Consider the following 21,983-nt stretch of genomic DNA (forward strand, 5'->3'; position numbering starts at 1 on the left):
GACGATCATTAAGACAAACAGACGATCATTAAGACAAACACACGATCATTAAGACAAACACACGATCATTAAGACAAACAGACGATCATTAAGACAAACAGACGATCATTAAGACAAACACACGATCATTAAGACAAACACACGATCATTAAGACAGACACACGATCATTAAGACAAACACACGATCATTAAGACAAACACACGATCATAAAGACAAACACACGATCATTAAGACAAACACACGATCTTAACACATACACACGATCATAAAGCATAATCGAACATAAGTACACTACCAACTGGACATATGGATATTGTATTGGATGGTAGGTGAACAGACGAAGCAGGTTCAAGGTATCGCTGAAAATGCGTTTACCACATGGCAACGTAGAGGCCATTCCTTTGCAGATCGAACAGGTAAATACACGACAGAGTGAGAGAGCATTATGTTTTAAGTTTTGCTGAAGAGTTTTTCATCTTTGAAATAATGTTTATTGCTGTGAAGGACCGAACACATAGGATACACCACCATGGCACTGAGCATTAGTATTTGTGGAACAGTTCGTCACTTTTTAAAACGTGTTGAAAGATTGGCCTTTTGTCTGAAAAACCTAACAAAATAACTGCCCAAAAAAATGAGAATGTGCATTTTCTGAACATGAAATAATTTATAATGACATTTCTCGGGGGAAAAAAAATAACATCAACTAAAAAAAAAAAAAAAAAAAATGAAGCATGACAAGGTCACCGAAGGGGACGAAACAAGCACGGGTACAATTCATCAAAACCACGTAACTGTCTCAGCCGAGATGAAGTTCTCGCGTTGTCTGAAGCGAGTGCAAGGGAAGAAGATTCTGGGTTGCCGCAGACTAGGTGGCTTGAAGATAACAAGAGACACACGGACCATAAAGTTGAAATGATGTTCCGATACCTGGAAGTCACAACAGGTTTTATTGCCCCGCCGCAGACCCAACACCGAGATATTCACCAGTAGCCCCCCCCCCCCCCCCCCTCTCCTCAGAAGGGATAAGTTTTTTTAGAGCAGTTTTATTTGAGATGTTTTTGCTTTGTGTTGATTTTACAACTGCAAACTTTGAAATTCCAGTTAGCATTGAAAGACCTAACAGCGAGATATACACGAGTAGGCTCCCTCCCCTCTGAAGGGATAAAGTCTGTTGGAGCAGTTTTATGTGAGATGTTTTTGCTTTGTGTTGATTTTACAACTGCACACTTTGAAATTCCAGGTAGCATTGAAAGACCTAACAGCGAGATAATCACGAGTAGGTCCCCTCCCCTCTGAACGGGTTCTTTTTACATTTAGTCAAGTTTTGACACTAATGACAGGTGTTCACCGCCATAACAGTCGGAAAAAGGGCCGTTTGCCTCAATTATTGTCAACTGCCTCTTGAGGCAAAAAGTGGTGCGAATTTTTTGCGGAGTTCTTATTCAGAAGAATTCAGTCAAACGGCATTGCAATGTCTTTTATACATTCAGCAAAAATGTCACCCTCCGCTTTTGAGCCAGGGAATTAACCGGATTTTGTTTTTTGTATTTAGCTTTTTGATTTTGGTTAAAAGTACCTAGCTCGCTAGGTTTTGAGGCAGGTCACTTTTCCCCTGCCAGAAACACAAACGTCACGTAAATCTTCATTAGTCACCCGCCCTCTCTCTCAGCCTAACCAAACGTAGTAGCAGCGACAAGCACCAATAGCATTAGCGGCAACAAGGACCGACACTGGCCCGATGAAAAGCGAGATCAAGGGGTCGAATCCTTCTCCGTCCAGAAAGCACGCTGGCTTATTTGCACGACGGTGATCCGAGGATTAGCGGGCGGGAAGACCCATAGAGGTGAGTGTGGCGAGCAATTTGCACGGCAAGGCCCGCCTTGTTTGCACAGCGGACTATGGCAGGCGATAGGAGGAAGGAGTGAGGGAGATTGGACACATACCGGTATGGACAGTGTTACGGCGAAAGGTTTTGGTTGGGATTGACGGGAGATTGGACACATTCTGGTGTGGACAGTGTTACGGCGAAAGGTTTTGGTTGGGATTGACGGGAGATTGGACACATACTGGTATGGACAGTGTTACGGCGAAAGGTTTTGGTTGGGATTGACGGGAGGTGGGATGGGCGTTTTTGCTGGTTGTCAGCGAAAGACCTGAAGCTTTAAGGATCAGTAGATTGAAATGTCTGCGGATTAGGGCTATAATAACAACCATCAAAAGTGAAAGTGTCTTTCTTCTTTAGTCAGAACACGGTGATGCGTTTGTTTTTAGAATGACCTTTGTGCGGTGTCTTTAAAAGCTTACAAATCGACACTAATAAAAATAAAAAAGACAAGTTTTATAAACACCAAAAGAACCGGTAGCGTACGTATTGCAAGGATCAAAAACATAAAATTATAAATGACTCCTTGCAGGAAACAGAAAGCATGGAAATGAAGCCACCCCTTCCTCCCCTGCCCCGATTAGAGGGCAGTGTAGTGCCCATCAACCTCGGGTACCCCCCGATTAGAGGGCAGTGTAGTGCCCATCAACCTCGGGTACCCCCCGGTTAGAGGGCAGTGTAGTGCCCATCAACCTCGGGTACCCCCCGGTTAGAGGGCAGTGTAGTGCCCATCAACCTCGGGTACCCCCCGATTAGAGGGCAGTGTAGTGCCCATCAACCTCGGGTACCCCCCGATTAGAGGGCAGTGTAGTGCCCATCAACCTCGGGTACCCCCCGATTAGAGGGCAGTGTAGTGCCCATCAACCTCGGGTACCCCCCGGTTAGAGGGCAGTGTAGTGCCCATCAACCTCGGGTACCCCCCGGTTAGAGGGCAGTGTAGTGCCCATCAACCTCGGGTACCCCCCGGTTAGAGGGCAGTGTAGTGCCCATTAACCTCGGGTACCCCCCGGTTAGAGGGCAGTGTAGTGCCCATCAACCTCGGGTACCCCCCGGTTAGAGGGCAGTGTAGTGCCCATCAACCTCGGGTACCCCCCGGTTAGAGGGCAGTGTAGTGCCCATCAACCTCGGGTACCCCCCGGTTAGAGGGCAGTGTAGTGCCCATCAACCTCGGGTACCCCCCGATTAGAGGGCAGTGTAGTGCCCATCAACCTCGGGTACCCCCCGCTTAGAGGGCAGTGTAGTGCCCATCAACCTCGGGTACCCCCCGATTGGAGGGCAGTGTAGTGCCCATCAACCTCGGGTACCCCCCGATTAGAGGGCAGTGTAGTGCCCATCAACCTCGGGTACCCCCCGATTAGAGGGCAGTGTAGTGCCCATCAACCTCGGGTACCCCCCGATTAGAGGGCAGTGTAGTGCCCATCAACCTCGGGTACCCCCCGCGGGTTAGGGGGAAGAATTTACCCGATGCTCCCCAGCATGTCGTAAGAGGCGACTAACGGATTCTGTTTCTCCTTTTACCCTTGTTAAGTGTTTCTTGTATAGAATATAGTCAATTTTTGTACAGATTTTTAGTCAAGCAGTATGTAAGAAATGTTAAGTCCTTTGTACTGGAAACTTGCATTCTCCCAGTAAGGTAATATATTGTACTACGTTGCAAGCCCCTGGAGCAAATTTTTGATTAGTGCTTTTGTGAACAAGAAACAATTGACAAGTGGCTCTATCCCATCTCCCCCCTTTCCCCGTCGCGATATAACCTTCGTGGTTGAAAACGACGTTAAACACAAAATAAAGAAAGATCAACCTCTGGGTAGATTGCACAAACCTCTCTTATGGTTTGCACCCGATGGAAGACTTGTTTACCAGTTAGCCATGCAAAGCGTCACAACTTGTAGACCCACATAGTTCAGCCTGTCTAGCTGTTGGAATATGAAGGCCTGGACCAGGAAAGCGTAGAATAACATAAAGATAAAAACCTCGAGAACTCCTCAATATAACCACTCAGACTATGGCAATAGACGAAGAAGTTTCAGGAAAGACATATTGGGGGAAATAAACCTACTCAGAATAAAATATTTGATGAGAAAAGGTCGAACAATGCCGAGTTCCTCTGTAGATTAGGAGCCATTATTGACGAGTTGTGGGGGCGTGGGCAATAACTACTTAAATCTTGTAAGTCGATGGCAATTCAGAAATAGATGAGAGAGACGGCACGGAAACATCACAATGGGAATTTGTATTCACAATCAAATGTTGGGCGAAGAACGACTGACATAGGCGCTTTGTCAGGGAAATGACGAACAAGGCGAAGAAGTAAGCTCGGGAAGAGCACAATAGGAATTCTTATTCAGAAGCAAATATTGAGAAAAGAAAAACATCCAGAGCTTCTGACCTGAGCTTTACAAAATAGTCCTGGTATGCTGTATCAGTTCGACTTGTCTTGGAGGGCTCACATTTTCCAGATGAAAACAGATCTTTGACGATGTATTGGTATCTGCAATGAACGAACACACTTGGAACCAGACAAACGTGTCCCTTAATGACCATGATAGGTGTATTTAGGTAATTCAGATAATCATTGTCAAAGAGACCAAAGAAGGTGACCTTTGACCGGAGGGGCCTGACATAGCAGGTGACCTGTCACGGTAGGTTCATATTGGTCAAGATAATAGTCAAAGGGATTAAATAAAGTGTCCTTTCATTGGAGGTGTCTTCTGATCAGAGGGACCTTTCTGCAGGTGGCCTGTCGTAGCAGGAGTATTTTGGTTGAGAGAATAGTGAAAAGAAACACTAGAAAGTGTCCTTTCATAGAAGGTGTCCTTTGATCGGAAGGGCCTTACCATGTTGGTACCACTGTCCAGAAATCCACAACGGACTGGGAATCAATATCGTGAAGTTATCAGCGAGGCTTTTCTGGCTGTGGTAGTCCAAGGCTTTCTGCGATAAGAATGAGATGCCACTGCCATTGTGTCACAGTGACATCCGATCGGAAATAGTTCAATGCTGACGTCACTTATAGATGAGATTGATGTCAGCATGCGGTACACGTTTCATAGGTAATCGTAGATTGCATTCATCGCTGTGGGATCACAATCTGGTTAAGGGTTAGACGCGTGTGTTACTGGTAACGCATTTGATGGTGTTTGTCCGCAAGCGGACTATCTTTTGGCTTTGAGGGCGAAACAGGAAAACATGCACATCGTTTAGGTAGGAAGCTCTCTGAGTGTGTATGCGTCCATGCGGTACCGTCATTGATAGAGAGAAAGGGAGAGGGAGAGGGAGAGGGAGAGAGAGGGAGAGGGAGAGGGAGAGGGAGAGAGGGAGGGAGGGAGGGAGGGAGGGAGAGAGGGAGAGAGGGAGAGAGAGAGAGAGAGAGAGACAGACAGACAAAGACAGACAGGGACTGTGTGTGTGTGTGTGTGTGTGTACATGCGTGCGTGCGTATGTGTGTGTATGCGTGTGTGCGTGCGTGCTTGCAAGCATGCGTGCGTACGAGCGTGTCCACATTCCAACACAATCCCCACACCAAATGTTGACGATATTTGACTCACTTGTGCTGCCATACACAGCCTCAGAGGACGTTCACTGCCCTCTGCTTGTCTCTTTCTCTCCCCAACTTGTAAGACTAGGGAAAGTTGATACAGGAGCCTGCAAGACAAATAGCGGAATTTTGTGTCGAACACGTCTCAACGCTCTCTGTCGTTAACCCCACGTCACCTTTTTAAAGGGGTCAAGATTTGGCCTGGGGAACAGACACAAAGGTGTGGGGTTTGGATTTACTTCTAGCACACTGGGGGTTGAGGGGTGGAGGAGGGGTGGGTGCCAGGAAGTCGGGGGGGGATGGAGGAGTGACAGTTAGAAAGTGTGTGTGTGTGTGCGTGCGTGCGTGCGTGCGTGCATGCGTGTGTGTGTGCGTGCGTGCGTGTGTGTGTGTGTGCGTGTGTGTGTGTGTGTGTGCGTGCGTGCGTGCGTGTGTGTGTGTACATGCGTGCATGTGTGTCTCTGTGTGAGTGTGTGAGTGTGTGTGAGAGCCAGAGAGAGAGAGAGAGAGAGAGAGAGAGAGAGAGAGAGAGAGAGAGAGAGAGAGAGAGAGAGAGAGAGACCGAGAGACCGAGAGACCGAGAGAGAGAGAGAGACAAACAGGCAGACAGACAGAGTTAATTTTTTCAAAGCTTCCGGTTTTGCCTTTTTTTATGCATTCATCGTCTCCAGGCCGCGGCACAGGGGAAAGGTGACATCAATGACTTTCCAAAATGTCCGAGACTTGTGTGGCCATTCCGGCAAGTGTTCAGAAGAAAATGAATCCTTGCAACATTGTGTGTAATGATTGCTAATGCAACAGGGTACTTTGTGTTGCAGAAGTGTTCAGTTCAGTGCTGAGTTCCCGCACGGAGGAAGGGTCCGGCGGGCTGGCCTCACTGGAGTACGAACCGTCCAGACGGGTCGTCAAGTACGTCATCCATGTCGACGGGCTGGTCAATGTTGGTGAGTTGCCTCCCCTTCTTTAGTAGTAGTACGCGGCCCATAACTTATCCAATTCTTTTGTTGCATACAATTGGAGTTTTATTTCTTCACTCGTCAAAATCGACGAATCTTTTTTTAGTAACTTTGTGGACTTTTCCAGGAGACTTTGTTTGTACCTGGTGCAAATTTAAGCACATTTGGAAGAGGATTTCAGAACGGTGCCACCCTGAACTTTCCAGGTGGTACTCATCCTACCTGAGTCTTTTGAGTCAAGTGAGTGGCAAACACGACAGTGCAGGTAGTCTCAAGGGTTTCTAGCGGGATGACCTCCCGGCCAGGATTCATTACTTTTTAGAGGAGATCAAGATTTTAACCAGATTTGAAATAGCAAATGTGAAAAGACATGCGCTTTTCGGTACATTCTTCGTTAATAGGCCTACTGTAAATAATTTCAAACACGGAGAATATATTTATACCGTATGAACTAAGAAAGGGAAAACATTTGCGGGGGTCTCGCACAGTCATAGCGGTTGAAAGGACGTTAAGCAACAACTAATCCACCAACGTCCTACAGGCTTTCAGGGGTTTTGAGTCGCCTTGGAAGCATATCGTTTTGAAGTTAATATGAATACGTGACTCACGTGCGCACGGATCGATAACGCAGAACGTGTGTCGGAAATGATTTGTAGATGACACTTGTTTATATATTTAGTCAAGTTTTGACTAAATATTTTAACGTAGAGGGGGGAATCGAGACGAGGGTCGTGGTGTATGTGTGTGTGTGTGTGTCTGTCTGTCTGTGTGTGTGTGTTGAGCGATTCAGACCGAACTACTGAACCGATCTTTATGAAATTTTACATGAGAGTTCCTGGGATTGATATCCCCGAACACTTTTTTCATATTTTTGATAAATGTCTTTGATGACGTCATATCCGGCTTTTCGTGAAAGTTGAGGCGGCACTGTCACGCTCTCATTTTTCAACCAAATTGGTTGACATTTTGGTCAAGTAATCTTCGACGAAGCCCGGACTTCGGTATTGCATTTCAGCTTGGTGGCTTAAAAATTAATTAATGACTTTGGTCATTAAAAATCGGAAAATTGTAAAAAAAAATAAAAAAATTATAAAACGATCCAAATTTACGTTCATCTTATTCTCCATCATTTTCTGATTCCAAATACATATAAATATGTTATATTTGGATTAAAAACAAGCTCTGAAAATTAAATATATAAAAATTATTATCAAAATTAAATTGTCGAAATCAATTTAAAAACACTTTCATCTTATTCCTTGTCGGTTCCTGATTCCAAAAACATAGATATGATATGTTTAGATTAAAAACACGCTCAGAAAGTTAAAACAAAGAGAGGTACAAAAAAGCGTGCTCTCCTTCTTAGCGCAACTACTACCCCGCTCTTCTTGTCAATTTCACTGCCTTTGCCATGAGCGGTGGACTGACGATGCTACGAGTATACGGTCTTGCTGAAAAATGGCATTGCGTTCAGATTCATTCTGTGAGTTCGACAGCTACTTGACTAAATGTTGTATTTTCGCCTTACGCGACTTGTTGATTTGTTGGTTTGTTCTTTGATTGATTCATTGAATGATTGACGTAAAAGTTGTCGATTGATGGATATTTGTTGATTAGTTGAGTTGTTGATCGGTTGATGGATTCATTCATGAACCAATTAATTGATTGCTTCACTGATTGCTTCATTGATTGCTTCATTGATTGCTTCATTGATTGCTTCACTGATTGCTTCACTGATTGCTTCATTGATTGCTTCATTGATTGTTTTATTGATTGCTTCATTGATTGCTTCATTGATTGCTTCATTGATTGCTTCATTGATTGCTTCATTGATTGCTTCATTGATTGTTTTATTGATGACTTCATTGATTGCTTCATTGATTGCTTCATTGATTGCTTCATTGATTGCTTCATTGATTGCTTCATTGATTGCTTCATTGATTGCTTCATTGATTGCTTCATTGATTGCTTCATTGATTGCTTCATTGATTGCTTCATTGATTGCTTCATTGATTGCTTCATTGATTGTTTCATTGATTGCTTCATTAATTGTTTTATTGATTCATCGATTGATTTATAGATTGATTGACTGATTGATTGATTCTTGTGATTGATTGATCAGGGCTTGGAGCCGACTACCACGTGTCTATCTCTAAGGGCAAACGAGTGTTGCACCAGGCTGCTGCCTCTACCACGCCCCTGGTAAGTTGTGTTCTTATGCTTTCATGATAATCCCTCCAACACTAAAAAGTGGGGTTATCTCCCTGTTTAAAGTGATATAAAAGTGGGGTTATCTCCCTGTTTAAAGTGATATAAAAGTGCGCCGTTCTACTTAAAAAAAAAGGAAATCTGTTTGCAGACGTTCACACAAGTTTTCTTTTCAGATACAGTCAGGACCATTTTCTGCTATTTAACCTATCCTTGATAAATACGGACATGTAAGATTGAAACAAATCATTCTGGTATGGTACTCTAAATGAAAGCACTACTCTGTAAAATGCTACAACGGATGTGGGCTAATTAAATGAATTTCCTTGGTTCCCGTTTGAAGCAAAACTCAGCTTTATTTTGTATCAACAAATGTGAATTGAGGGGATGGGACTTTACAATGGTGCTGATTCTTGTATATTTTGCGCTCATGCGTATACATATACCTCGAAAGGATTGAAAAACATCGCTCCCTAAGTATGCATACCGTGCACTAATTCGCATTATGTTAGGAACGAAACACAATTTTGCCCCTGCAGACCACAAAGATCTCCGGATCCTGGAAGCTGTCCAAAAAGCGAGAGCGGAAGCAGCTTGCTCGGGGACGTCTGCGCATGCACGTGACGTCACACAACGGCGCTGTCATTACTGGCGTCGTTTATCCACGACTAATGTGTGGAGGTAATATTCAATGAATGGCGGACCTTACACTGCGTCTCTGCTCTTTATTTCATGTTTGCTTCTTTGATAATTGTTGTGTTATCCTGTAAAGGTCGGGGGGGGGGGGGGGGAGGTTCTATCTGTGTGTCTGTGTGTGTGTCTGTCTATCTGTTTGTCTGTCTGTCTCTGTGTGTCTGTCTGTCTGTCTGTGTGTGTGTCTGTCTATCTGTTTGTCTGTCTGTCTCTGTCTGTCTGTCTGCCTGTCTGTCTGTTTCACTGTCTGTCCGACTGACTGTCTGTCTGTCTGTCTGTCTGTCTGTCTTGCCCGTCTGTTTGTATGAGGGTAAATCTGTCCCTTCAACGTTGCAGTGTTCCAAGCAGTCCTGTCAGGATCCAACGCCCTTGAGAAGAACGAGGCAGGCTCAGCAGCATCCGCCATTGTGGAACTCGGTCCTTCCGGCGGCCTGGACTACAAGGTAGATATATTCTTTATATCACCCTTCTCAAGACTTCCCTGTTTGACGAGGACTACAAAGTATATCATTATCATATCGCCTTCCATAGAACGTTCTTGTATCATATCGCCCTCCACAGAACGTTCTTGTATCATATCGCCCTCCACAGAACGTTCTTGTATCATATCGCCCTCCACAGAACGTTCTTGTATCATATCGCCCTCCACAGAACGTTCTTGTATCATGTCGCCCTCTACAGAACGTTCTTGTATCATATCGCCCTCCACAACTCCACAGAACGGTCTTGTATCATATCGCCCTCCACAGAACGTTCTTGTATCATATCGCCCTCCACAACTCCACAGAACGTTCTTGTATCATATCGCCCTCCACAGAACGTTCTTGTATGGCGATGTCTAAAAGGTTTACATTAGTTATAGTATTATCTTGATTAGCGCTATAGCAGCAGCATCATCTGGTTGTCTAAACATGACTGCCAGTTAATTAAATACATGAATAAATAACCATAGCATGCAAGGTATAAACATTTTATCTCCCACATTTCCGGGAGGAATTCAATCACGTGAGAATGATCATCCCTTGCCGCTCTACATTGTGCTAGATAAAACCACAATTAGACTTCACTTACTAAGGTAACCTCGTCATCATTTTGTAATTAGACCATATCTAATTAAAAACAAATAGCCCCTAGGGGAGGCAATGATCTTGTTGCACTTTACATTGCAGTACACACCGTTAGTTTTCAATGTCAGAGTTTGGATTTTTCTCGTTATCGCAAAACCAGTACCTCCTGGTCCTGGGCTCTGTACCTCCTGGTCCTGGGCTCTGTACCTCCTGGTCCTGGGCTCTGTACCTCCTGGTCCTGGGCTCTGTACCTCCTGGTCCTGGGCTCTGTACCTCCTGGTCCTGGGCTCTGTACCTCCTGGTCCTGGGCTCTGCACCTCCTGGTCCTGGGCTCTGTGCCAGTCACTGGGTTAAGCACACCATTATCCTGCAACGTTTCTTTTTTTTTTTTTTTTTAATATCCGTTTGTATGGCCATGTTGGGTTTGATGCGTGTATGCCTGGTTTTCTCCTGTAGATGGGTGTCGGCACAGAAGGTCTGCCCGCTGTCCTCAGCCAACATGCTCCGTCTTCATGGCAGCTCAAATTTTGTATCGAGGTTCTCTCCTCTAGATCCGCCGTGTTTCGCCTAGGGGCTTTCGCTGCCTAGTTGATAGGGTCACCTCGTAGAGGATGTGGTCATAGACCACGCACGGTCGGTCTTGGGATAGGGAAACGTTATGCTAGTCCGGAGGGATTACGCCACAATGGCCACCTCGCGAAGACCCAGGGTCCTAGACTAGGGAGGTCCAAGGGGGAGCACCGGGAGGGCTACCCCTCTACCCGCACCTCCAACACAATCCCTTCCCCTGGTAGCTTCATCCCCAAGGAGGAAACAAAGCTACCTGCAACACCCCGCATCGTTTCAAATACACCAATAAACATGTTCATTCTATCTTTGTTTGTCAGATCCGAGTTGAGGGCCTTGACAGTCCAATGACCAAGATTCGCATTGAAACCGGAAGTGCCGGCAAACGGAAACAGAAGCTGAAGAAGAGAATTGTGGGAAACCTTCACAAATCGTTCGTTGCGGACAACGCTTCCTTCGATGGCTGGGTATGGGTTAAGGATGTGTACATAATTATGCTGAAGAAGAGACGAGACATGTGATAGTAGAGAAAGGACGCATGGACGTTGAAGAGAACACATTTAGGTGCTCACGAGTGACGCACAATAACAGTGAGAGAACGAACGAACGAACACACGAACTTTATTACTCAAGGATTGAGATTTTAGGATGGCGCATTGTCTGACAATACGTCCCTGCTAAAACTAATACATAGAGTTGTAGACAATAAAAAAGAGAGAGAGAGAGAGAGAGAGAGAGAGAGAGAGAGAGAGAGAGAGAGAGAGAGAGAGAGACAGAGAGAGAGACAGAGAGAGAGACAGACAGACAGACAGACAGACAGACAGACAGACAGACAGAGACGTTTTTGTACGCTTAAACATATATATTAAGGTGAAAGGTTGTTGTGTGTTTGGGATACGACAGCAAAAATCAACACATCAATTTACATTTTGAAAGATGTATACCAGGACTGCGTTGCACGAAGCTAACTTGGGTGCCACTCGTTGGTACACAGCCGCGAGGTCGGACTGGTTGAAATTGAAATTTGTGACCCTCCACCACGGAATGAGTTGCATAATTTATCACCTCGTATGGTTCTGTGCTAGGCCTAATATACGTCCGGGGGTTGTCAGGTATCAGTGTGAGGGTCACCTTAGTCACAGGCTTATAACTCGAAAAGTGTTCGCTCTTTTTTTCACCACTGGGTAGAGCATAAAAAACTCTTTACGAGAATGTAAACATATAAAAATCATGCAAAGGTGACATGCGACTCATTCCGTGGTGGAGGGTGACATTTGTTGTGTTTTGAACCAATCAGACCCGGCTTGTTCCCAACTTAAGCGGTGGCACCCAGTTTCGCGTCGTGCGCCTCAACCTTGATCGGGTCGGATTCCAAAGACTGCACCTAAACCAAACACATTCTGTCAGACTTTGTTATAATCAATCACGCGTACAGTAAGTGGCACTCATTTGAGCGGATAGTCAGTATTCCGGTTATTTGCGCTGAGTGAAACGGCTAACCTTTTGGTTTAAACAAGATGTTATTCAATTTAAACACGAATACAATACAAGGGTTACAATAGGGACACGAACACAAGCGAACGCTTATATCACGTTACAAACAACCAAGAAAGGTAAGTTTTTGGAACGTTTTATTGGACAAAACAAAACAAAACGTTGACAAATATATCGACCCAACGGTCTTTTGGGGGGACAGACAAACAAGAAGTAGACACAACGTAGTTCGACGGAATGTACGGCCGCGTGCTAGGAAGTCACAAGCAAATGAATCTTTTGATTAAATGACGTGCCCGACGTTTTCTTTCAGGCCAACGGGACATTCAAGAAGGTGGAGGCGAAGGACGTGTACAACATGCTCAACAACAAGCTGTACATCAACATCGCCACCACCAGGCGGCGCATCAGTCAGCTCAGGGGGCGCCTCGTGCACGCGCCATACCACGACCAGCTCAAGACACTCGACGGTAAGTGTGAGAGCCTGCCTTTATGATATTGGTGTTTTCTGTGTGTTCATTTAACCTTAATTTGATTTGTTTTTAAATTAAAAAAAAACAAGAATGGTAAGATATTTGTGTTTAATTTGACCATATAAGTGTATTTTATTTTGTTGTTTAAATTCACGGCTATACATTTTGTAATTGGTGTATAATGTTAATAATACTCCTCACTCTCATTCCGCAAGGGACCCCTGTGCTGCGACTTCTGTCTTGTGTGTGGCGCACGTTAAATGTCAAAGCAGCACCGCCCTGATATGGCCCTTCGTGGTCGGCTGGGCGTCAAGCAAACAAACAAACAAACAAACAAACAAACAAACAAACAAACAACCAACCAACCAACCAACCAACCAACCAACCAACCAACCAACCCACCCACCCACCCACCCACCCACCCACCCACCCACCCACCCACCCACCCACCCACCCACCCACCCACCCACCCACCCACCCACCCACCCACCCACCCACCCACCCACCCCTGTGATGAGCAATAAACCTCGAACCTTGAAACCTTGTTTGCGGCAACAACTAAGTATGTACATCTACATAGATATCAGGGTGTCTACTTTATCCTCATGGGCGCCCTCTTTTCCATAAAATTGGCAATCTAGTGGCTGCTCCGCCTGCGTCTGGCATTATGGGGTTAGTGCTAGGACTGGTTGGTCCGGTGTCAGAATAATGTGACTGGGTGAGACATGAAGCCTGTGCTGCGACTTCTGTCTTGTGTGTGGCGCACGTTATATGTCAAAGCAGCACCGCCCTGATATGGCCCTTCGTGGTCGGCTGGGCGTTAAGCAAAAAAGAACCAAAGAACCTCTTTTCCATCCCCCTCCCCCACTATCCCCTCCCCCACTATCCCCTCCCCCACTATCCCCTCCCCCACTATCCCCTCTCCCACTATCCCCTCCCCCACTACCCCCTCCCCCACTATCCCCTCCCCACTATCCCCTCCCCCACTATCCCCTCCCCCACTACCCCCTCCCCCACTACCCCCTCCCCCACTACCCCCTCCCCCACTACCCCCTCCCCCACTATCCCCTCCCCCACTATCCCCTCCCCCACTACCCCCTCCCCCACTACCCCCTCCCCCACTACCCCCTCTCCCACTACCCCCTCTCCCACTATCCCCTCCCCCACTATCCCCGTCCTCCTCGTTAAAGACCCCGGATGTCCGACTTCCCGGTTAGAAGCTCCTGCTTTCTCAAAATGCCATACCTCCACACACACGCACAAACATATATAGAAAGAGAATAGAAAGAAGAAGAAACAAGTCGCGTAAGGCGAAAATACAATATTTAGTCAAGTAGCTGTGTCGAACTCACAGAATGAAACTGAACGCAATGCCATTTTACTCGTAGCATCGTCAGGCCACCGCTCATGGCAAAGGCAGTGAAATTGACAAGAAGAGCGGGGTAGTAGTTGCGCTAAGAAGGATAGCACGCTTTTCTGTACCTCGCTTTGTTTTAACTTTCTGAGCGTGTTTTTAATCCAAACATATCATATCTATATGTTTTTGGAATCAGGAACCGACAAAGAATAAGATGAAAGTGTTTTTAAATTGATTTCGACAATTTAATTTTGATAATAATTTTTATATATTTAATTTTCAGAGCTTGTTTTTAATCCGAATATAACATATTTATATGTTTTTGGAATCAGCAAATGATGGAGAATAAGATGAACGTAAATTTGGATCGTTTTATAATTTTTTTTTTTTTTTAACAATTTTCCGATTTTTAATGACCAAAGTCATTAATTAATTTTTAAGCCACCACGCTGAAATGCAATTCCGAAGTCCGGGCTTCGTCGAAGATTACTTGACCAAAATTTGAACCAATTTGGTTGAAAAATGAGGGCGTGACAGTGCCGCCTCAACTTTCACGAAAAGCCGGATATGACGTCATCAAAGACATCAAAAAAATGAAAAAAACGTTCGGGGATTTCATACCCAGGAACTCTCATGTCAAATTTCATAAAGATCGGTCCAGTAGTTTAGTCTGAATCGCTCTACACACACACGCACACACGCACACACGCACACACGCACATACACCACGACCCTCGTTTCGATTCCCCCTCGATGTTAAAATATTTAGTCAAAACTTGACTAAATATAAAAACGAAAAATAAAGAAAAAAGAAAAAAAAACACCATTTAAGGGCTCTCCGGACCTTCTGTTGCTGTACTAACGTGTATTCAACCTTGATTTGTCCAGCGCCGACCACCCTGGTAGCGGCCAGTCCCGAGGCCGGGGGAGGTGCAGCACACGCCTGGCTGACCATGTCTCCTGGCTGCTCCCTCCGGTACGACGCCGTGCTGGCCCGACACCGGCACCGCAACGAGGTGGAGGAGCTCGGCAAGTCTTTCAGCGTCCTGCTGGGGTCCTACGAGAACCGGCTCCGGAGGACGTTCCTGCTGGGACCTGCTGCGGGGCACCTGATCTCTAGCCAGTTTGAGTACAACATGGTGAGTGTTGGTGTGGCTTTTCGGAGGTTGGGGTTGGATGGGGTTTGTCCTGGGATCCTCCGAGAACCGACTCAGGAGGACATTCATGTTTGGACCTGCTGCCGGACATCTGATTTCTAGCCAGTTTGAGTACACCGTGGTGAGTTGCTGTGAAGTGTTTTGGAGGTTGAGGTTGGATGGGGTGGTGGTTGAATGTTAAGTCTTTTAGTGTTCTCCTCGGCTCCTACGAGAACCGGCTCTGGAGGACGTTCCTGCTGCCACCACCAGGAGCTAACCCGGAGAGTTGTGTATGTCAGTCTAGCGGCAGCGTGAAGGACGTTCCCGTGGGAATGATCCAGGACCTGGACCAGGGGAAGGCCTACCTGCAGATCATCAGCGGCCCGGAGGACACGGCCATCTTCAGGGGAAACGTGAGGCCTTGACTTGGTTTTACCTTTCAGAGAGAGAGAGAGAGACAGAGACAGAGACAGAGACAGAGAGAGAGAGAGATAGAGAGAGAGAGAGAGAGAGAGAGAGAGAGAGAGAGAGAGAGAGAGAGAGAGAGAGAGAGAGAGAGACAGAGACAGAGACAGAGACAGAGACAAGTTGGGCGTTCGGGTGGGTAAAGAGAGAGAGAGATACGGAAGGGGGAGGGGGGGTATTGTGAGCGAGACAGAGCGACAGACGGAGAGAGAAAAAGACAGAGAGAGAGAGAGAGAGGGAAACAGAGTGAGAGAAAGAGAGAAGGTGGGAGAGTCAGACAGACCGAGCGAGACAGAAGGGGAGAGGATGATAGAGAGACAGAAGGGGAGAGGTTGATAGAGAGACAGAAGGGGAGAGGGTGATAGCGAGACAGAAGGGGAGAGGATGATAGAGAGACAGAAGGGGAGAGGGTGATAGAGAGACAGAAGGGGAGAGGGTGATAGCGAGACAGAAGGGGAGAGGGTGATAGAGAGACAGAAGGGGAGAGAGGGTGATAGAGACAGAAGGGGAGAGGGTGATAGAGAGACAGAAGGGGAGAGGGTGATAGAGAGACAGAAGGGGAGAGGGTGATAGAGAGACAGAAGGGGAGAGGGTGATAGAGAGACAGAAGGGGAGAGGATGATAGAGAGACAGAAGGGAAGAGGGTGATAGAGAGACAGAAGGGGAGAGGGTGATAGAGAGACAGAAGGGGAGAGGGTGATAGAGAGACAGAAGGGGAGAGGGTGATAGAGAGACAGAAGGGGAGAGGGTGATAGAGAGACAGAAGGGGAGAGGGTGATAGAGAGACAGAAGGGGAGAGGGTGATAGAGAGACAGAAGGGGAGAGGGTGATAGAGAGACAGAAGGGGAGAGGGTGATAGAGAGACAGAAGGGGAGAGGGTGATAGAGAGACAGAAGGGGAGAGGGTGATAGAGACAGAAGGGGAGAGGGTGATAGAGAGACAGAAGGGGAGAGGGTGATAGAGAGACAGAAGGGGAGAGGGTGATAGAGAGACAGAAGGGGAGAGGGTGATAGAGAGACAGAAGGGGAGAGGGTGATAGAGAGACAGAAGGGGAGAGGGTGATAGAGAGACAGAAGGGGAGAGGGTGATAGAGAGACAGAAGGGGAGAGGGTGATAGAGAGACAGAAGGGGGGAGGGTGATAGCAAGACAGAAGGGGGGAGGGTGATAGAGAGACAGAAGGGGAGAGGGTGATAGAGAGACAGAAGGGGAGAGGGTGATAGAGAGACAGAAGGGGAGAGGGTGATAGAGAGACAGAAGGGGAGAGGGTGATAGAGAGACAGAAGGGGAGAGGGTGATAGAGAGACAGAAGGGGAGAGGGTGATAGAGAGACAGAAGGGGAGAGGGTGATAGAGAGACAGAAGGGGAGAGGGTGATAGAGAGACAGAAGGGGAGAGGGTGATAGAGAGACAGAAGGGGAGAGGGTGATAGAGAGACAGAAGGGGAGAGGGTGATAGAGAGACAGAAGGGGAGAGGGTGATAGAGAGACAGAAGGGGAGAGGATGATAGAGAGACAGAAGGGGAGAGGATGATAGCGAGACAGAAGGGGAGAGGATGATAGAGAGACAGAAGGGGAGAGGGTGATAGAGACAGAAGGGGAGAGGGTGATAGAGAGACAGAAGGGGAGAGGGTGATAGAGAGACAGAAGGGGAGAGGATGATAGAGAGACAGAAGGGGAGAGGGTGATAGAGAGACAGAAGGGGAGAGGATGATAGAGAGACAGAAGGGGAGAGGGTGATAGAGACAGAAGGGGAGAGGATGATAGAGAGACAGAAGGGGAGAGGGTGATAGAGACAGAAGGGGAGAGGGTGATAGAGAGACAGAAGGGGAGAGGGTGATAGAGAGACAGAAGGGGAGAGGGTGATAGAGACAGAAGGGGAGAGGGTGATAGCGAGACAGAAGGGGAGAGGATGATAGAGAGACAGAAGGGGAAAGGGTGATAGAGAGACAGAAGGGGAGAGGGTGATAGACAGAAGGGGAGAGGGTGATAGAGAGACAGAGACAGGCATACAGACATACGGAGATGGGGGGGGGGGGGGGGGGGGGGGCAGAGAGGAGTGAGAAAGAGAGAGAGATATTACTTTTTTTCTCAACTAACCTTGAGCATTCCTTTTCACTAAGAAAGCTTAAACCGTAATAAACCTAACTTGAAGTTTTGATTGCCACGACTGTGTTATTACTCTATTCCAAGTTACTAATGTTGTTTTGCCGTGTAAATACTTGACATCAAGTGATTGTGATGTGTTCTCTCCAGGTGACGCTCCACAACACCTGCTGGCAGTACGTTCAGGACCTGGACTCCTCCATAGCGCAAGAGGAACAGGCCTTCGCCGAGACTGCGCGTGACGTGTGTATGTTTGAAGGTACCAGGTACACTGTGGGGGACAGCTGGCTACCTGACGTCAACTCTACCTGCTATACCTGTAGCTGTATGGTGAGTTAGTCAGTGAGGGGTGGGGTTGAGACAATATATGAGTAAGTCGTGAAGCACGTTTCAAAGATATAAAACTGGAGATTGATTTTACCTGTACTTTTTGTGCTTTTCAAGTTTAGTCGACAAGCAAATGGAAATTAGTGCTCAACATATCATCATGAACAAAACTCACGAGAATGACAAATATATACTGGTGATGTCATTTGTGACACGTCCAAGAAACGTCACCTTTTGTCACTCTCTAATTTTCTTGTCATGCCGATTACAACAACTTGTACCTGTCGCTAATACCCTTGTCTATTTCTCCATTCAGAACGGAGGGAGTCCGGTGTGCCACAAGAAGACGTGCCCCCCTCTCACCTGCGATAACCTTGAATACCCTTGTCTATTTCTCTATTCAGAACGGAGGGAGTCCGGTGTGCCACAAGAAGACGTGCCCCCTCTCACCTGCGATAACCTTGAATACCCTTGTCTATTTCTCTATTCAGAACGGAGGGAGTCCGGTGTGCCACAAGAAGACGTGCCCCCTCTCACCTGCGATAACCTTGAATACCCTTGTCTATTTCTCTATTCAGAACGGAGGGAGTCCGGTGTGCCACAAGAAGACGTGCCCCCCTCTCACCTGCGATAACCTTGAATACCCTTGTCTATTTCTCTATTCAGAACGGAGGGAGTCCGGTGTGCCACAAGAAGACATGCCCCCTCTCACCTGTGATAACCTTGAATACCCTTGTCTATTTCTCCATTCAGAACGGAGGGAGCCCGGTGTGCCACAAGAAGACGTGCCCCCCTCTCACCTGCGATAACCCCGTCTTGTTGGAGGACCAGTGTTGCCCTACCTGTCCAGGTAACACATCTACCTGTTTTCATGTCTGTAATGGCATTTTGTGTCATACGGCTGATCCAGGATGTCCCCCCGGACAAGATTTCTAACTTTTTAAAGGAGATCACATTTTTAACAAGATTTGAAGTAAAGAATGTGGAAAAATATGAGCTCTTTAGAACCTTTTTTTTCCCAAGATAGACCTGGATGTCAGGTTGTATGTATGGTGCGTGACTTGTAAACTGAGAAAGGACAACAAGTTGCATCGGTCTTATATATATCCATGTATTGGTTGCAGAGTTGTTAAAAACAATAACAAGCAAAATGTCTTTATATGTTTTGGGTTACAGATGCTCCTATTTTTTTGCCGTAAAGAAAGCATATGGACACTTTTAGCTTTTCTGTTGGTTTTGCTGGCATATGCTAAAAAAGGCCTTTTTGGTCGCATGACAACAAAATGACGCTCACTTTTTTTTAAGAAGTTTTCTTCTGATTGGTTTGAATGTGCGTGTGGACGGGCGCAATGGCTAGGTGGTAAGATGCCGGCCTCCAAAGCGGAAGGTCGAGGGTTTGAATCCCGGACACGCCTGGTGGGTTAAGGTGGAGATTTTTCCGATCTCCCAGGTCAACTTATGTGCAGACCTGCTAGTGCCTTAACCCCCTTCGTGTGTACACGCAAGCACAAGACCAAGTGCGCACGGAAAAGATCCTGTACTTCATGTCAGAGTTCGATGGGTTATAGAAACACGAAAATACCCGGCACGCGGGGTAAAAACGGTCATACACGTAAAAACCCACTCGTGCAAAAACACGAGTTTACCTGGGAGTTTCAGCCCACGAACGCAGAAGAAGAATTTGCATGGCCTTTTAGAGAATACAGCAGCTGAATAATTAAAAAAAAAACAGTTGACGAAAAATGTTGTAATCTTACTGTTGATTGTGTTTGTTAGGTGAGACGTGGTCAGAGCAGTGCGAGATGGACGAGGACCCGAGACGGTACCCGCTTCACCACACCTGGCACCCCTTCCTGCCCCTCAAGGGATTCGCAAAGTGCGCCGTCTGCACATGTAAGGTACGTGATTGGGTTAAGCGTGTTTTATTTATTCATTACATTTAGTCAAGTTATGACTAAATGTTTTAACATCGAGGGGGGAATCGAGACGAGGGTCGTGGTGTATGTATGTGTGTGTGTGTGTGTGTGTGTGTGTGTGTGTGTGTGTGTGTGTGCGTGTGTGTAGAGCGATTCAGACCAAACTACTGGACCGATCTTTATGAAATTTGACATGAAAGTTCCTGGGTATGATATCCCCATACGTTTTTTTCATTTTTTTGATAAATGTCTTTGATGACGTCATATCCGGCTTTTCGTGAAAGTTGAGGCGGCACTGTCACGCCCTCATTTTTCAACCAAATTGGTTGACATTTTGGTCAAGTATTGTTCGACAAAGCCCGGACTTCGGTATTGCATTTCAGCGTGGTGGCTTAAAAATTAATTAATGACTTTGGTCATTAAAAATGTGAAAATTGTAAAAAAATTATTTCTTTTATAAAACGATCCAAATTTACGTTCATCTTATTTTCCATCATTTGCTGATTCCAAAAATATATAAATATGTTATATTTGGATTAAAAACAAGCTCTGAAAATTAAATATATAAAAATTATTATCAAAATTAAATTTTCGAAATCAATTTAAAAACACTTTCATCTTATTCCTTGTCGGTTCCTGATTCCAAAAACATATAGATATGATATGTTTGGATTAAAAACACGCTCAGAAAGTTAAAACGAAGAGAGGTACAGAAAAGCGTGCTATCCTTCTCAGCGCAACTACTACCCCGCTCTTCTTGTCAATTTCACTGCCTTTGCCGTGCGCGGTGGACTGACGATGCTACGAGTATACGGTCTTGCTGCGTTGCATTGCGTTCAGTTTCATTCTGTGAATTCGACAGCTACTTGACTAAATGTTGTATTTTCGCCTTACGCGACTTGTTTTGATATGTACAATCGTTTAACAGAAACAACATGAATGGAACGATAACAAGCAGACTGCTTATGGACACGTTCTAAAAACGATAAGCAATACACATTCACGATTACAACATGGCGAACATAATTATGATAACATCAACACTTAACTTTCATAATATTTCATAATTATTTTACATAGATGAGAATGTAAGATTATATTTAATCTCAACCTGCTGGGAAATACCTGAGGTCAGTGATTGCCCTGGATTTGTTTTTCACTTGACTTGCGAGGCCTTGCAGGGGCCAGGGTAGCTCAGTGTGTGGAGCCCTTGACTTGTGATCCTAGGGTCACGGGTTTGAATAGAGGCGAGGGCAGAAGAGGGACAACTTTATTTGCAGACTCAGACACGGTATCCATGTCCCACCCCAAGCACCACTGTGGCACGTACGCGACCTCGGTCATTCTGCCATTGTTTAGGAGGCCATCAGTATGGATTGTTGTAGGAAACAGCGTGTCTCAAACCGGCTTTTTTCTTCTTTTTTTTCCAGGAGGGCGACACAGTAGAGTGTGGTAGGGTAGTGTGTCCCAAGCGTGACTGTCCTTGATTGATTGATTGGTACATCAACATGTGGCCTATAACAGAACTGTTTCTCTCCAGGAGGGCGACACAGTAGAGTGTGGTAGGGTAGCGTGTTCCAAACTGGACTGTCCTTGATTGATTGATTGGTACATCAACATGTGGCCTATAACAGAACTGTTTCTCTACAGGAGGGCGACACAGTAGAGTGTGGTAGGGTAGCGTGTCCCAAGCGTGACTGTCCTTGATTGATTGATTGGTACATGTGGCCTATAACAGAACTGTTTCTCTCCAGGAGGGCGACACAGTAGAGTGCGGTAGGGTAGCGTGTCCCAAACG

General features: G+C 46.1%; 1 protein-coding gene across 1 annotated transcript in view; it reads left to right on the forward strand.

Moving 5' to 3' along the window:
• Positions 1–21,983, forward strand: part of LOC138977892 (chordin-like) — a 114,923-nt gene that overhangs the window by 80,174 nt on the left and 12,766 nt on the right. Inside the window, exons 9-20 of the mRNA XM_070350500.1 lie at positions 6,243–6,368; positions 8,503–8,582; positions 9,128–9,269; positions 9,618–9,724; positions 11,236–11,382; positions 12,723–12,879; positions 15,128–15,378; positions 15,675–15,788; positions 18,093–18,272; positions 18,674–18,775; positions 19,023–19,119; positions 20,046–20,167. Of these exons, the coding sequence (XP_070206601.1) occupies positions 6,243–6,368; positions 8,503–8,582; positions 9,128–9,269; positions 9,618–9,724; positions 11,236–11,382; positions 12,723–12,879; positions 15,128–15,378; positions 15,675–15,788; positions 18,093–18,272; positions 18,674–18,775; positions 19,023–19,119; positions 20,046–20,167 (1,625 nt within the window). The remainder of the gene's footprint in view (positions 1–6,242; positions 6,369–8,502; positions 8,583–9,127; positions 9,270–9,617; positions 9,725–11,235; positions 11,383–12,722; positions 12,880–15,127; positions 15,379–15,674; positions 15,789–18,092; positions 18,273–18,673; positions 18,776–19,022; positions 19,120–20,045; positions 20,168–21,983) is intronic.

Source organism: Littorina saxatilis, linkage group LG10, assembly GCF_037325665.1.
Source record: "Littorina saxatilis isolate snail1 linkage group LG10, US_GU_Lsax_2.0, whole genome shotgun sequence".
In the NCBI taxonomy this organism is placed as follows: Eukaryota; Metazoa; Mollusca; class Gastropoda; order Littorinimorpha; family Littorinidae; genus Littorina; species Littorina saxatilis.